This window comes from Stegodyphus dumicola, chromosome 1 (assembly GCF_044657685.1).
Source record: "Stegodyphus dumicola isolate Sdum_Otavi_A_Nest chromosome 1, ASM4465768v1".
Lineage (NCBI taxonomy): Eukaryota > Metazoa > Arthropoda > Arachnida > Araneae > Eresidae > Stegodyphus > Stegodyphus dumicola.
The window spans coordinates 111,741,101-111,759,235 of record NC_140768.1 but is presented as its reverse complement, the minus strand read 5'-3'; the positions used below and the strand labels follow the sequence as shown (position 1 = coordinate 111,759,235).

Here is an 18,135-nt window from a genome sequence, read left to right as displayed (position 1 = left end):
TCGTTTCCATGAAGGCCAGGAATGTTTGAGAAATGACCTAAAACTAGGCCAGGAAAACGTGGTAGTCATAGCCCAACTCATCGAGAAGATGAATGACCTGATCAGGACTGGGTTTACATATAAGCTACACAAGCTATAGCTTAGGCCCACCCCACTTTCTTGGGAGGTCCCTAAAAATTTAAAATATAGTATAAATAGTATTAAAATATATTATAACAGACTTATAAAGGGCATTTGAGATCTTAAATAGCTTAGAGCCTTATCAAGTCTAAATCTGGCTTTGGACCTGGTGAGAAGTGATCAGCATGTCATAGTGTAAATGTTGACAGGGATGGTGGGAATCACTGTTGGAACAATGTGGAAAGTTGTGCACGACAAACTGAGTTACTGGAAGATGTGCGCCCAGTGGTTTTCAAAGAAGCTAAGCGAACCGCAAAAGGAAGTCAATGGAAGTCAACCCTGCAACACCTGTTCCGGTATCAAGACCCTGCTTTCCTGGAGTCGATCTTTGCTGGTGCCATCACTTCGAGCCTGAGACATGGCGAAGCAGCATGCAGTGGAAGCATGCATTATCACCTCCCCTTAAAAAATTCAAAGCTGTGCTCTGAGCAGGCAAGGTGATGCTCAGCATCTTTTTAGACATCGGAGGTTCGACACTCATTGAATTCCTCAAGGACGGAAAAACCATTAACAGGGATGCATATTGTGAGATACTTCGTAGGCTATGCAAGTCTATCAAGAGCAAACAACCTGGGTTGCTCATGCAGTGATTCTGCTCCATGACAATGTGCTTCCACATGTCTCCAAGGTTACACAAATGTAATGGCCAAGTTCAATGGGAAGCAGCTGGAACATTTGCTTGGACATGTTGTCCTGTGACTTCCATGTATCTGGTCCACTAAAAAATTCTGAAATGGAAGCGCTTCAACTCGGATGATCAACTGAGGGACATAGTGGAAGATTGCCTTTTGTCACAGCCACAGGAATTCTGGGAACAGGGAATTCTATGGCTCTTGAGACAATGGGATAGTTGTGCTTAAACCTGTCATGATAACTTGTGAATAAAGACTTCAATTATACCCCCAGTGTCATTTCATACCATTTCATTTGAACACCCCTTATATTTATTATTAATGCTAATAATAAAAAACTAGTATTTTTGTGATTTAAGTACACATAAAATATGATTATATATAAATGCTATTAATATAAATGTGCTTTTAAATGTAAAAAAGTTCTTCAATGAATCTTTTGAAATTTTCTTCTAGAACTGATATTACAAAGCTGTCGTTCCAGTGACTTGACTCGAACAGGATTTAATTACATTTCACTAATACAAAATTTAACATACCTTGATTTGTATCGAACATTAATAGATGACTCTTCCATACTTAATATTATTAAGTAAGTCATTTTTCTGTTCTCCTTAATTTTTTTTTTTTTTTTTTTTTTTTGTATACTTCTTTTCCTCTTTATTTTTGTTCTTGATTTCATAAATTGCAGGTCATGTTCAAAGCTGGAACATCTGTTTTTAGGGAGCTGTATAGGTATTAAGGATTTTAATGAAGTTGCTCAAGCTATAGGAAGAAATCTAAAGTAAGTAAAATCTTTATTTGAGAGCGTTAAAGGTGTAACATTAATTCTCAAGTTAAAAATTATATTGTCATTATTATGTGATCGTCTATGCATGCATGTCTCTTACACCTCTAAATCATCAGCACTGGCATATTGTTACAATAATTTTCCATTGAACAATTATATGAATGTATTAATCATGTTTATCTGTGCATTAGTGAATCTAAGATGTTAGTTTTCATATTGGATTAACTTTCCCATTTAGAAATAACATGAAAATTATTTGATTGAATTGAGTCTTCTCTGTAGTAGAAATTGCACTTATTTAGAATTCATTATTGTGCAATTTGAAACAATATTGAAAGTTTCTTTTTTGGGACTTTCTGAAGCTATTAAAATGCCTGAATTGTTTTGCAAATGAGAATTACCTGATAATTGTTTATGTCATGAGTCAAAATCTGGCTCATGAATCTTGGCCTCTGAATTTTATATTGAGGTACATGATATGCTGGTATCAAAGGAAAATTAAACTGTGTCCACTGCAGCTACATCTGTAGATATTTCAGAATGTTTCTTCTATGTTGCTTGTTTTCTTGAACAGAAAATTCTAAAAATATGATCATATCATTTCAAGATGACAAAATGTTTAAGACTGAAAATCCAGAAATATATATATATATATATATATGCAGTTTTATTTTGAACGTAGGAAACATGTTACAGACAATTCATTGCTAAATTAGCAGAAATTATGCATCATATCTCGTAGATTCAGTGGTCGGAAGACAGATGAGAGACTTTGATGAATGTCATGATAATGTTCATGGTCATGGTCAAATGGCTCACAAATTTGTCATATGTCGTAGATTTTTTTTAATATCAAAAACTCTTTTGTGCTAAATGGATCTGTCAAAAATTTGGTTCTTACTTTTTTTACTTGATAAATAACAATGAAATTTTGAGCCATATTTTTGTGCTTCGTGAAACAAGGATATCACATGCAACCCTTGAAATTAAATGTCAATACATGTAATAGAGGTATTTTAGATCTTCCCCAAATTAAAATACCAGACAAGCATTTTCTTTCAAAGAGACTGAAACTTTTGAGGAACTCATGGTATGATACCATGAGTTCCTCAAGAGGGCTCCTCATGAGGTACCATGAGTTGCTCAATGATAATGCTTGGTAGACAGCATTGTTCAAACTCAAACTTTTATTAAATCATTTAGCTGTAAACAAGTGACTTTTCTAGCATTTGAAGATATTCCTTACCAAACAGCAATTTGATGGCAAAGATGCTAACAGTATCTTTACTGCTAGTATCTTTGCCATCAAATTGCACTAGTTGAATGCAGTTGGCAGCACTGGCTGAATGGACAAGCAAAAACTTCTGTAAATTTCTATATTTTTCTAAAAGGCTGTAGAAACTAGATCTATATTACTAGCACTTCTGCAGTAGAAAGTTTACATAAAATAAATAAATTAAATAGTCTTAAATGTATAGAACATAAAGGTAATAAATATTTTTAAAAAATCTCATTAATTTTTCCTTTGTTGCTAAACGATTTATTTTCTAAGTATTGTGTACATGTATATATAGATAGATATAGATATATTAACCAACTAACTTTATCCATAAATATTTATATTTTACAAAATTCTTAACAAATCTGGCACAGTCTCGGTTTTTATATTACCAGTCTTGAAATAAAGTTTATGAATCCTGTTATATTTTTAATGAAATAGAAGTTAGGTTGCATACCTTTAGTTTGTACGTTAACTCTGCTGGTGGCTAAGGGTTTAGCCTCAAAACTCTAAACTTCCCAAAAAGGCCATAAGTAAATGGTAATTTCTTGTTTATAATTCCCAAAATATTTCTATCACTTTGTACATTCACTCTTTCTCTAGCATTGTGTAATATATCTGTAATTACAAAATGATTTTTTTAAAAACATAATATAATCATGTCTAGTATTTTCATACATTAGGCTGCTGAAAAATTATCAGTAAAGATATAAAGTAAGAAATTTAGAACTAATTTTTCAAGAAGACCAAAAAATTGAAATTTCTAAGTAATAAATTTCAAATAATCCTATAAATGCAAAAAGGAGTTTTATACATGTTAAAACCAAAACACTTCAAACAAGTAATACCCCAATTCAAAAAAATCAATGAAAAAAGAACATAATAGAAGAGGAATTCGGTCAACTTCAATGACACTTTGTCAGGAGAAGGAACATTGAAATCAGTTAAAATTTCTCTTCCACAAAAATCCATCCTTTAATCCAGAATTAGCCGATGAACCATTTCAATGTATTTTAATTATAATAGTTCTCCTCCAAAAAACAAGAATTTTCAGGTGAGCTGCTATAATTGAAATACATTGAAATGGTTCGTCGGTTAATTCTGGATACAGAAAAGCAACAATTTTTGTGGAAAAAAATTTCAATTTATTTCAGTGTTCTTCCTCCTTACAAAGTGGCATTGAAGTTGATTATTTCTCTTCATATTTCAAATAAACAATTTAATTTTTTCTTAACATTTACAATAAATATAATTGAAACCATATCTGCAACAGTTTTCTTAAACTTTGGAATTTTTGCTACCTCATTATATTTTGCATAGAGTTATTCAGTTTCTGGTTTCTCATATTTGTAGAATGATTGTTGCTGATACTTATAATTAACTCTACCGTGAACCCTTAACTATCTACGGTTCCAAATGATTTTGATCTTCTGTAGAGAAGATGACTATTTATGATGTTCAGTATCATTATTTAATTATGTTATCAGAAATGGTTGTTATTTTCAGCTGTCGTCTTAGATAACTAGTTAGTGCTAAAGGTTTTAATGTATTTTTTTACTTCATATTTATTTTTATGGTAATTTTGTTTCATAATTTTGCCTTTGATTCATCTATTCTCTTTGTTATCCTTTAGCCATATGTTTGTAATCCATAAATTTAAATTATTAGTCCCAATGCTGATTGAATTTTCTGCAGTTCCTTTTGACATAAATACGGCAGACACTATTTTTGTATTATTGTCTTTATTTTTCATATCTTAATTTTTGTTGCTTATAAAAATTTTGGTAGTGAACTAAAAAAAGAAATGTTTAACTAGTATTATGTGCTGCCGTTTAAATATAATTTATTGTCATTTGCTTAGATAATGCTGTATCTGCCTGTGTGTTTCTAAGTATTTATTCTGTGTCCTAAAGTTAATAATTATAGATCAGATATATCAATTCTGTTTTTTCTTATTTGAATAGTTTTATAGGAGGAAACTGCCAGCCAAATTTAATATTCTTTTCAGATAAAATTTCTTAATTTAGTTATTGAAATTTAATTGTTTCAATCGAGACAGAAATTAGTTCATCTTCATGTGAATTTTTTTTACTTATGTTGGAAATTTGTACTTCCTTCATATTGCAGTGCTGTAAGATATTGCTATGAAGCTTAACTGGCCATAATGCAAGATACTTTGATTCTTTGGTGCTCTCGATTCTTGTATGGTGGGTTTGATCCAGTAGATGGATATTACTAGATGCTTTAGTATTAAAGATTCTGTGTCGGTGTTAATTGGACATTTGGCAAGATGCATCAGATTTGATGTGTTCATTCTTACCCAACTCTCTACATGGAAAGGTAAAAATTCTCAATTGTTCATATGCTCAGTGTGAACAGAAACTTCTCTTTGGAAATATGGTATGAAGATAGAGTTATATGTCTTGAAAAGCTACAGTACTCGTATCTTACAATTTGTTTATAAATTTTGCCTTTTCTCATAAAAATAATATTTGAAATTTTATCACAAAATTGGTATGAAATTAACTCAGTTTGGCATTTCTAAGGTTCTTTTCTCATGAAAATGAAAAAATGTAATGCAGTTAGTTCATTCTGAAATTTTAATTTTAAATCAAGTTAGTTAAATGCATGTAAAAATGAAAGTAAAAGTAATTTGTTATTAGATATATTCTTAAAGAGTATACATGATGCGTGAATTATATAATCACAGATTTTTCCTATTTCATTGTAGAAATCTCAAAACTCTGGATTTGTGGAGAGCTACTTCACTGAATTGTGCAGGCGTTAAAGAAATAGCAGAGCATTGTAATGGTTTAATAGAGCTTGACTTGGGCTGGTGGTATGATTTTATTATTTTAATTATCATAATTTATGTAAAAATGATTTTACTGTACATTTTTATTGTAAGCTATTATGTGAGCTATGAAACATATGTCTTTATTAAGGTTTGTCAACAGCTCGAAATATTTTTTAATGATGCTAAAATACTCATACATGTATAATATTTATAAATTAAGATTTTTAAATGTACCATGTAACTTTACTTACTGATGAATTATTGATTTAATTTTTTCCTCTAAATATGGAAAAGTAAGCTCTAACAAGATTAAGATGAAACTACTTCCATTCGTATTAAAAAGTGTTTATGATGTGTCAGTGATATTAATTAATTGGATATTATTTATTTAGCTATATCATTGCCATGCAAAAATTTGAATTTATCGGGTTTTAACGAAAGTTTCCCGCAACCTCAAATATCATCTGCACAAACAGTTTGCATTGGCATGTTTAATCATATTTTTCATATGATTTTTGGCATTTGAAAGAGAGAGGCTTGCTTTAGAACTCAAGGACTATGATATTCATGAAGCAAAGCGCTCTGGTCGGCCTACTGATGTTGATGAGGCCCGCCTGTGAGAACTTCTGGAAGAAGATCAGTATGCAACCACTCGAGAGCTTGCTAAGGAGTTAGACATTAGCGCGATGTCCATTAGTCTTGCTATGCATCACATAAACCTTGATGTACAAGTTCAATCACTAGGTGGCACATAATCTGACTCAAGCAGATAAGGACAGACATTTTTGGGTCTGCTCTAATCTGCTCGAATATCCACTCAAGGGCAAAATTCTGGACTGGATTGTCACTTGTGATGAAAAGTGCATTTACTTCAACAACACATGTCAAAAAGGGGGTTGGTCTGTGCCTGCTGAGCCCATCAGCAGCATTACAAAGCACAGTTTGACTAACAAAAAGATAAGCATTGCATCATCTTGATAAGCGTTGCCATGGTATTACCCACAAAGGGTATCTGGAAAAGGTAAAACCCTTGACAGTAAGGTATACAGCATGATGTCAGTCAAAGATTAATTTCTGTAATCTGTGATTTTACATGGAATTTGTTTTTGATCTCTCGATAAAATTTTTGTTATTTCCATCTTTAAGTTTTCAAGCTATGAGCAGAAGTCTTTCCTGGTTTAAGTGTATTTTTAGGCTTCTGTACTGCTGAAAAGAATGCAGGCTATAGAAAATGTATGGCATTTTTATATTTTCACTTATAATTTGCTTTCCATTTTTTGGGGGGGGGCAGAATTTAATTTTTTTATTAAAGATTACCTTCAATTTTGGAAATTTCTCAGGTTTCTATTTGCTACTAACTTCTCTAATGTTTAGAAATTTTATTTTATATAAATTTTTAGTTTTAGGCAAACACTCCTTTTCCTTCATAAGCTCAGTCTTTTTCTTGTTTGTAACACTAGCTTTCACTTACAAATTTAGGATATCTATCTTAGCTATATTTATCTTTTGTCTCTATACATACATCTCTCTGTGTACATTATGAAATATTAAACTATAAATTCAAGAAATTCAAGAGTTGCCAAAACATAAAATGAAGTTTTCATTTTCATTTGATTCCTTACACACCTAATATATTTTTCCTTAATTTTCTGAAAAAAATATATATACAAATTACATGAAAACATTCCTTTCAATTACATCATGTATATTAATATCTGAGAATTTCTAAAGAAACTGCATTTTGTTTGTTTAAGCTTAAGTATAATGTTTTTCATTAAAATTTTGTATGGATTTTAGAAATATGTTACTCTAAAACAAACTAGTACCATTGAGTTGCTGGCATCTGTATTTGTAATAAAATGCAAAACTTTATAGAGTTCACTTGAGTTTTCTAATTGAGATTTTTTTTCCTTAAGGAAGAAATATGAGTAAATTACAGAAAGTCTACTCAGAATAACACATTAAATCATAATTCAAATTCTATTTTTAGCATATTGAATGATGCCAATGATTTCATTTTAAATGCTTTGTAGAGTATGAGAATTTTTTTAATACTCCATATGATTATCAAATTTGTTTTATTTCAGTTACATATTAAAGTTTTTTTTTAATATATATATAATGAAAATATAGAGAATAAAAGATAAGTCCTTATTTCAAGATAGTTTCTGTTTAAAAAAAACTTGTATTTATATTAAGCTTTAAAAAATTAATGTGCTTAACTGTAAAATTAATGTAAACTGATACACGCAAATGTTACCATCATGTTAAAGTTGTAGGAATCTGTTTTACTGAGTTAGATATGCAGTATACTGGTTCTTAATTCAACGACTTCTTTCAAATAAAGTGTATCATACTAGACTCAAAACAATTATTTTTTTACTTTTTACGTATAATGAAATAATGAAAAGTTTCATGCTTACAAGATACACTCAAACTTGCATTAAAAGATACTGTACTTTAGTTGACACTTCTTAAATCCTCAGACCCTCAAAATAAGAAAATATACTGTTAGTGTCATGTGGTGAACATTCTCTGAACATGGACAAAAACCTTGATCCTGGGAATGTATGTTTATGGGAGGTTTAACTTTAGTTATAGTCAATTACACAAATATTTAAAAATTTTTTAAAATATTATTATAAAACTTTTTAACGAAAAATATCACACACACATATATACAGTACAAAGTCTTTAATCCGGATATCATTAATCCAGAATGATCTATAATCCGGACCTCAAAGCTACAAACTTTCTGCGCATGCATAGCGTTTACGCATATGCCTTTACACATACGGATAATACCTTTACGCATACACGTTTAATGTATAACGGACGGTATAAGCTAGACTAAAATGATCTAATTATCTATTTCAGTAATGTTGCAGATTGCGTTGTTCCTTAATCTTCGAATTATTTCCAGCTTATTATTTTTTGCAGACTGTAAGAGCAATTTTATAAAAGTAAACTTGAACTTTCGATTATGTCAAATAGAATTTCTGATACTAGAGATCTCAAAGGATCTACAAAACGAAAGTATGTTCCGATGTCCATCAAACAAAAAGTGGAATTGCTGCAAAAAAATGGATAAAGACATGAAGAAAGTGACAGAGAGGTTTTTGAAAACGAAAAAAGTTCGATTGACAACTTAGTCGGTATTCTCGGCACAGCAATTACAGGACTTGAACAGCGGAACTTTGTAACTGAACAAGAAATTATGTCTGTTTATAGAATTAAAGAGAAAGTATTAGCACATAAAACTATTTTTCTAAATTAAACAACTTACATTGAAAGAAATGTTTAATAAAGTAAACAAATAAATATTAAGCTTTTTTTTTTTTTTTTTTTTTTTTTTTGTAAATTTTGATACTCTTTAGATCATAATTGCTCTTTATTTCATAAATTACAGTTTCATATTTTTAATTTTATAATTTCTGCATGCAATCTTACCAGATTTAAATTGATTATCTATAATCCGGAATCGCCGGAGTCCCAACGAGTCTGGATTAAAGACTTTGTACTTTATACATTCATATATATATGTAAGATATAGCAATATATGATATCTATTTCTATAGGTCAATTTTAAAATAATTGGTGACCTCAAAATTAGCATTCTATATTTGGTGATCTCTCCCTAACTTCATTTGTTCTCCCAAATTTGAGATCTTTCTACGTTATGTAACACTCCTGGAGAAGGGCAACTAAAACTAATATAAACCAATCATAGCTTGTCTCTAGAATCACACCTACTTATGTATAAATACCTCTGGTGAGCTAATTACATCATTATTCTGCTAGCTTCTACATACTAATATCTTCTCACTTCGCTTCTTTAAAATGCTTGTGTCATTCTTTTTCAAAAAACCAATGTCTATAAGAAATTATCATAATTGTATGATTAAAGAGTATATTGTCTATGAGGAATTATTCTAGTGTGCCTGGAAATTTGGAAATAAAGATGATAATTGGCTGAACGTAGTTAGTATCAACTTCTTCCTCCTGCCCTACCACTCAGCCATCACGAGTACGCTTTAATATCATTACATATATATATGTGTGTGTGTGTAAGATGAAAAATGCGTAAATCTGCTGTGTAATTTAATTTAATAATAGCATCTTAGCTCATTATTTTTAATTTGGATATTTGCTCTCTGTATTCTAAAAGTAGCAGACACTTTTCTGAACTGTGCCATTTTTAGATTAATCAGCATCAAATGGCTTGCATAATGCTGATGACTTAGCTAGTTTGAAATTTGAACTCAAATTTTTGAGAACGTAATGAGCTTCCATACTGGATAATTGCGCACTTTAGCTTCACCGTGTGTGCTGCTTGGAAGCTATTTCGCTGTGCTCTCTTTCTTTTAAAACATTATCAATGTAAATTTTCTGGAAATAAGCACAGTTAGAGTATTAAGTGAATTGTGGCCACTAATGTTAGTTTAAATAAAAATGAAATTTAATCTGCCTCAACTGCGAAGTTTTTTAGTCTTTACGAATTCAACATTTTAATATTCTATGCAATCAGAATTCTTCTTCTTCAATATGCCTTCTGTGTGCTTTGTCATTGGCATTTCTACATCTTAGTGTTCCTTCATCAGTACATCTAAATTTTGTTTTATTACGCACATATATGTTGCGGGGCTACCTTCCCCCCCCCCACACACACACACATTTCGTCGGCACTTCAAGTTTTCCTCTCTGCGCATGTGCAATAACAATATCATCTCTGCGTAACTGCAAAAGAGAACTTTTCGCCTTCTGTTTTTACAAGTTCACGTACGCATTTTACTCATCGCTGAGATTCCTTTTATTTATTGCCGTGTATGTATTTTAGTTAATTAAAGAATTTATTTTTCTAAATTCAGTGTCTAGCCATTAACCAGACCCCAAATTGGTGATTACGGCATTAAGAAGAACATGTTTTTAATCGTTCGAACATGTCTGTTAACGGCGATACTATCCTTTCAACGCAAGCACTTTAAATCAACAGAATCTCAGTTAAAGTACCGCCGTTTTGGAAAGATAATCCAAGTAGTTAGTTTCACCAGATTGAAAGCCAATTCTTTAACAGTGGGATAACTACCGATATCACAAAATACCATATAATGGTAGGCCACATCGAGACTGTCATCTTAAGTCAGGTAAGTGATATAATTGATCCTCCTCCAGTTACTGACGCTTATAACACTCTTAAAAAAGGATTCATTGAAGTATTTTCTGATTCTAAAGAACAAAAATTTTAAAAACTTTTAAGAGACATTGATTTAGCGACAAAAGCCCATCTGTTTTACTCGGACAAATGCAAGAACTGGCGGGAGCTCTGGTCGGAACTGAATTACTAAAATCATTGTGGCTTCAACGCCTTCCAGCCCAGATGCAAGCCTTATTGGCCTCTTTTGATATTGAACTTTAAAAATTATCAGCTATGGCTGACAGAATTTCTGACATCACAACTCATGCTCAGTTTCATGCAGTGGACGTGAAATCGAAAGTAACTAATTCTACTGATACAAGTGATGCTTTAGATAATTTACAGAAACAAATATCTGATTTAAATAAAAAAGTAGATAAACTTTTTACATTGTATTCTTGTTTTCGATCTCACTCCTGGGGTCATTCTAATTCTAGATCTAGATCCTTGCCTGCGAATAAACAAACCAAAAACACATCCATGTGTTGGTACCACACCAAGTTTGGTGAAAAGCTGTTAAATGCAACAAACCTTGCACTTTTAAATCAGAAAACTAAACGGCCAAGTATGAGTGGCGACGAACGTCATAGGCCAAAATAATTTTCACCTCCTTGTATATGAAAAATCTTTAAGAACACATTTTTTGGTTGACACAGGCTCTGAATTGTCTGTTTTGCCTCCTACTTTCTTCACAAGACCAATGTAAACCAACATCATTGCTCAATTTAATTGCAGCAAATGGTACCAAAATTGATGTATAATGGAAAACATTTAGTCAATTTAGACATAGGTCTACGCCAAATTTTTCCTATTGCTAATGTTTCGTGACAAATTTTAGGCGTAGACTTTTTAAGTAATTATGGTATTATTGTTAATTTGAAATCCAAAAAATTAATTGACAACATGACTAACATTCAGTCCGATAGCAAAATATCATGGGATAGTGTACCCAAAATTATAGTTTTACAACCGTTACATGTGTTTAATGATTTACTTAAAAAATATGATTCTCTGTTTTAAAACAGCCTTTGGATAACAATACTCTTGGAATTACACACGTAATCGAAACTAAAGGTTCTCCAGTAGCAGCTAAGGCTAGATGCCTAGCGCCTGACAAATTGGCTGCTGCAAAAGCAGAATTCACTTAATTAGTGCAAAAAGGCATTTGTAACCCTTCTAAAGGAAAAGGCTAAAAGGCTCCTGGAGTAGTCCTCTCCACATGGTAAAAAAACCGGTTGGGTCTTGGCGGCCTTGCGGGGACTACCATAAATTAAATTCAATCACTGTTCCAGATAATTATCCAATTAGATATCTAATTTGAGCAATAAAGCTGTTTTTTCAACATTAGACCTCAAGAAGGCATATCACCAGGTACCAATGAATAAAGAGAACATACCAAAAACGGCAATAGTTACTCCTTTCGGATTATTTGAGTTCAGCTACATGATATTTGGCTTACTTAATGCTGTGCAAACCATGCAGAGATTACTCCATCAGATTCTGTCAGATTTAAATTTCTGTTTTGTCTATATAGATGATATTTTGATTGCTTCATCATCTCTCGATGAACATATACTTCATATCGGAGAAGTTTTTAAGAGATTAAAAAGTCATAATTTGCCTGTCAACATTCCTAAATGCACATTTGCTGCAGAATGCGTAAAATTTTTAGGTCATATTATCAACAAAAATGGAATCATTTCTTTACCAGAAAAAATTAAAGTTATCCAAGATTTTTCCAAACCCAAAAACTGTTAATGAACTCAGACGCTTTTGGGGAATTCTTAATTTCTATAGCAGATGTTTAAATCATGCTGTTAAAGTTCAACTTCCTTTAAATAGTATGCTCGGACGTTGTAAGAAAAGTGACAAAACATCTTTAAATTGGTCAATAGACACTGATTCAGCCTTTGAGTCATGTAAACAGCTTCTGACACAAGCTACAAACTTAGTCCACCCAGACCCAAAAAAGAAAATTGCTCTGATGTGCGATGCATCAGACAAAGCCATAGGTGCTTGCGTCCAACAACTCAATGTTCAAACATGGGAACCATTAGGATTTTTTCTCCAGAAAATTGAGCGATATGGAACAAAAGTACAGTACGTATAACCGAGAGCTGTTAGCAATATTTGCCTTTATCAAATACTTCAGGTATCTGCTTGAAGATACTTACTTTCAACAAAGTATATACAGATCATAAGCCACTCACAAAAGCATTTTTCCAAAAGTATGACAAGTTCTCACCTCGACAAATTAATCAACTTAATTTCATCAGCCAATTCACTACTGATATTCAATATGTGAGTGGTGCAGAAAATAGACCAGCCAATGCTCTTTCTTGCATCAAAATGGTTGCTGATGTCATTCCCATTAACTGTGAATCTATGTCGAAAGCACAGCAGAGTGACACTGTACTCCAATCCTTTTTAGACAAAGAAAATCCAGTTCTGCAATTAAAGAAGTTTAAAATGCCTGAGAGTTGTATAGAACTGTATTGCAACATTTCACATGGTAAAATCCGTCCTTTTGTTCCAGACAGTCATAGAAAACTTGTCTTTTCAGCTCTGCATAACCTTTCCCATCCTGGACCTAAAGCAACACTGAAGTTAATTAGAGACCGATTTGTCTGGCCCAGAATGAAAAAGGATGTCACGAACTTCGCTAAAACTTGTCTACAATGTCAAAAATCTAAAGTGTCTCGTCATGTACACTCCCCTTTAACTACTTTTATAGTTCCAGATGAACGTTTTTCTCATATCAATACAGATTTGATTGGACCTCTTCCATCATATCAAGGAATGTCTTACTGTCTGACATGCATTGATAGTTATACTCGCTGGCCTGAAGCATATCCATTGAAAGATATACAGGCGAGAGACCGTCGCCACTGCTCTTTATGCTGGCTGGATCTCAAGATTCGGTGTGCTTGGTGAACTCTTTCGAGAACTAGCCAAGAACTTTGGTATTCACCTTTCTCACACCACCGCATATCACCCACAAGTCAACGGCATCATTGAAAGGTGGCACAGATCCCTCAAACAATCCATAATGTGTCGCACATCCGTACATTGGACTATCGCATTGCCTTCAGCTGTTTTGGGACTTTGGACTGCTTTCAAAGAGGAACTTAACTGCTCTCCAGCCAAACTAGTGTATGGCCAAACTTTGCGTCTTCCAGGACAATTCTTTATGCCTCCTGACAGCAACATTCCAAGGAGTGACTTCCTAAAAAAATTGAATGATAATCTGGAACAACTTCACCCGACTGCTACTACCAGTCACTCTAAAAAAACAGGTCTTTGTGTATAAACACTTAGATAAATGTTCTCATGTTTTTCTATGTGTAGACGCGGTAAAACCCTCCTTGCATACACCTTACACTGGTCCATACAAAGTACTTCGACATGGTGATAAAACTTTTACCATATCTAAACAAGGACATAATATCACTGTGTCTATTGACAGAGTAAAACCTGCTTATTTAGTCCCAGATAATGTATCTGAACCTCCTAGTTTAACTGATGTAGATAAGGCCTCATTGCAGCAACCAACCTATCCAGTAAACGAACAGCCACCTGACAAAAGTGCTCTTACAAAAGCAAATTATCAAACTTGTTCAGGGCGTTGTGTCCACTTCCCCAAACGATTTGTGAAGACTAATTTTTTACCTCTTTTTTTTTTTTTTTTTTTTTTTTTTTAGGGACGGGAGATGGTGTGGGGCTACCTTCCCCCCCTTCATTTCTTCAGTACTTCGAGTTCTCCTCTTTGCGCATGCGCAATAAGAATATCATCTTTGCACGACTGCAAAAGAGAACTTTCCGCCTTCTGTTTTTACAAGTTCATGTACGTGTTTTACACATCGCTGAGATTCCTGTTATTCATTGCCATGCATGTATTTTGATTAATTAAAGAATTTATTTTTCTAAACTGGGTGTCTAGCCAATAATCAGACCCCAAAATGCATAATGAAAAAATGCAAATTAAAAACCACCAATACAAGTAAAGTATCAAAAAAATCTAATCGAGTTGCACACTGAAAGCAGCAACAAATAGTGGTAAGTATGCAAAATAAATTAAAAAACAAAATGTTTAAAATTCATCCCATATTCATTTCAGAATGAACATATGCAAAAATCAGAAGCGCAGTGGCAAATTGCAAAGAGAAAGGGGTAAAACATGCCAAAAACAAAAATGAAGTAAGAAATTTACATCTTTGACTGCATAGTCATCAGGGGGATGGTACAATGAAAGAACTAAATGAATCAGCCTGTTTCTGAACCAATAAAGACACAAATCTAAATAAATAAATAAATAAACCAATGAAATTAAAACAGAAAATTACTTTGATTGTTTTGCTAAGATTATTTTACGCTTAAAACCTTGTGTCTTTATTGATTGAAAAACAGGCTGATGTATTTACATCTTTTATTTCACCAATCCCTTGATGATGCTGCAACAGATGTACATTTCTTGTTTTGGCATGTTTTGCCCTTTTTCTTGCAGTTTGCCACTGTGCTTCTGTTATTTGATCTGTATATCTGATTTTGATGTTTGCTTTTTATATGAACAAGGTTAGGAAAAGTCTTTTTTTATATGCATACTGGAAAAAAAAAAATCTTTTTCCTAGCAGTTTTATCAATATGTTCTACAAACACAGTCAAAAGTCTGGAACATAATTCTGCTTGAGAACAAATTTCATGAAATCATAACATTTTGATTCCAGATCCCTGCTTAAAAAATCTAGGTTTTGATTTAATAAAGTTACAGAACAAATGAAGTCTTAGTTTCAAAATCACATAAGGAATTGCTTGTTAGTGGCATGTATGTAGTAGCATGCATATTATGTTTTATGAGTAACTTGCATATATGTTGATGTTGATTGAATTCATTAATTTTATTCAATTTAGAAAAATTGAAGATCATTGATAATTATTCTGAGTAGTAGCCCCCAGATAGTTAGTTTGTGGTATTATTTCTTTCTTAGTATATAGTCCTTAGTATTGCTTTCTTTTAATATGTAGTGTACAAATATATTTTATAATCATCATTGGGGACTAGTGCAATCATTAAATTGACAAAAGATATTTCTGTATTAACTTATATGCAATTATTTATAAAAGAATACATAAATAAGTGAGAAATTTATATTTAAGATGCTGGAATATTTGTTGCTTTTGTATGTTATAATTGAAAAGTGTTTATATGTAACTTTAAATTGAATACTATGTATCAGAATTTTTTTAAAAAAAAGTGTCTAGTAAAATATATACATTAATTTTAGCTACTTAATTGAAGCCAGTTGTGGTTGTATTCAGCAACTACTTAGTAATTGTACAAAGGTGAAGAAACTTGGTCTATCTGCAATACGGTAAGATATAGGATAAGGTTTTTATTTTAGTTCTAAAATTAATATTTTATAAAATATCTTAAGAAAATTAATGTTTATTTTTTTACTGTGATAATAAAATCTTTTATCTTTTTATCTTAATCTTTTATCTTATCAGGTTTCTTAAACTGAGCACGTTTAGATACCTATAGTTTTCCCTCATCATTTTAAGTGCATAATTTTAACAATCATTTAATTCATTGATTACAGATCAGTCACATCAGTAAAACAATCTAGTGACATAATATTTCAAGAGGACATTCATTAACTGCTGCACTGTTAGATAAAAAAAAAATAATAATAATAATCTCTTTCTCAAAGGAAATACAAGGTGTGCAGAAAAAAATTGCCAGATTTAATATAAAAATTATGTAGTAATGGTAAATTTTATTCATGTAATTGATAAATTTTATTCATGTAGTTTTATTCGTGTGTTCATGGAGTTGTTGAAGATTAATCAAAACCCAGTAGTTCTCTGTTCACCCAGCCCTGCAAATGAAAATGTACTTCTTTATTGTAGAACACTATAATGTTATATCAACAGTTTGCAGGGTAGCATCAATAGATGCACCTTGGTTAGCACACTTACCTTCTGTAAATTCCTGCACAGCTGTCTGTTTGTGAAGTTACCACTTTAGGTCCAAGTCTAAAATTATGTGAATTTCAGAAATTTCAATCAGAAATTTCCATATCAGCAAGCAGCAGCATGTCTACAGACCAGTTGTCAAGGAAATCTTATAATGGCTTGTCTCACTGTGCCAGCATTCAATGGTGATTTCACATTCCAAAAGCTACCATAAGGTTTCATTTTTAAAGACAAGTCTGTCCTTCAGAACATTTTCACTAGTGAAATAATTACTATATGGTGGAGACAGATTTTCCATTCTTGAAATACATCTTTATTGCAAATGTATGATGCTCAATGCTACACACCATGATAGCAACTGATCAGGTATAAGCCAAAACCTGATTCACCTATATAAATAGTGCCAGGCTGTGTAGCAGTAAATCTGCAATGTATTTCTTTTCATATAGAAAACAAAATTGTAAAACTTTTTCTTTCCAACTATGAAATATAATTATATATAATATCAATCATGCCTTAGCTATTTACAGATAAAGACTTGGAGATATTTCTAGGAACTTTGTATAAAATTTTCATTCCTTAAAAAGTTTCGCATATAGAATGTATGGAGTGAAGCGAAAAAGAGACTAGATAAATGAATGTAAATGTAAAGAAATGTGTTTGCATATATTTATTTATCCAGTGGTGTTGTATCCAATGTCTACATTATATTGACTGTTTCTATTTAGTTAACAATACACTTATTGAATTATTATCTCTTGTTAATCCCTTGAACTACACGGACCTTGATTCAAGACTGGACCTCAATCAGAAAATAAAAAAGGTCTTTGTTGTCGTGAAGTATTTTATGTGATTGCTGTGGAAAATATCCGCAATCACTATCCTACTTATGAATGGCTTAGCACCTGTACCTGCCTTCTGCACTTTACTAAAAGAGCTGAGGCTGATATTTTTTGTGAACTTTTTTGTTTTTATATGCCAGATGTAAACTTTGTGACCCATTTTGGTGGTCAGCTGGAATTAATCTATATAACTCTTTAGCAGCTTGCCATTCACCAGAATTTCTGTGAGAGGGCTGTGATTCTGTTCATTTCAACATCTGCTCTTCAGGCTTATTATCTAATGAGGAAAATAAAACTTTACATTGAATTCTCTCAAGTAGAGATATACACCTCATGTCCAGCAGTATATATCTCTATTTGAGAGAATTTAATGTAAAGTGTCTTTCCAGTGAGTACCCTCCCACCATTGTGGTTTGAGGGAAATGAGAAAGCGGATCTTTTTGCAAAA

At 32.1% G+C, this 18,135-nt stretch overlaps 1 protein-coding gene across 7 annotated transcripts in view; it reads left to right on the top strand.

Moving 5' to 3' along the window:
- Positions 1-18,135, top strand: part of Fbxl4 (F box and leucine-rich-repeat gene 4) — a 123,767-nt gene that overhangs the window by 93,160 nt on the left and 12,472 nt on the right. For all 7 annotated transcript variants that reach the window (XM_085819444.1, XM_085819433.1, XM_085819437.1 and 4 more), the window contains 4 exons: positions 1,269-1,404; positions 1,504-1,596; positions 5,613-5,720; positions 16,155-16,241. In XM_085819444.1, the coding sequence (XP_085675570.1) occupies positions 1,269-1,404; positions 1,504-1,596; positions 5,613-5,720; positions 16,155-16,241 (424 nt within the window). The remainder of the gene's footprint in view (positions 1-1,268; positions 1,405-1,503; positions 1,597-5,612; positions 5,721-16,154; positions 16,242-18,135) is intronic.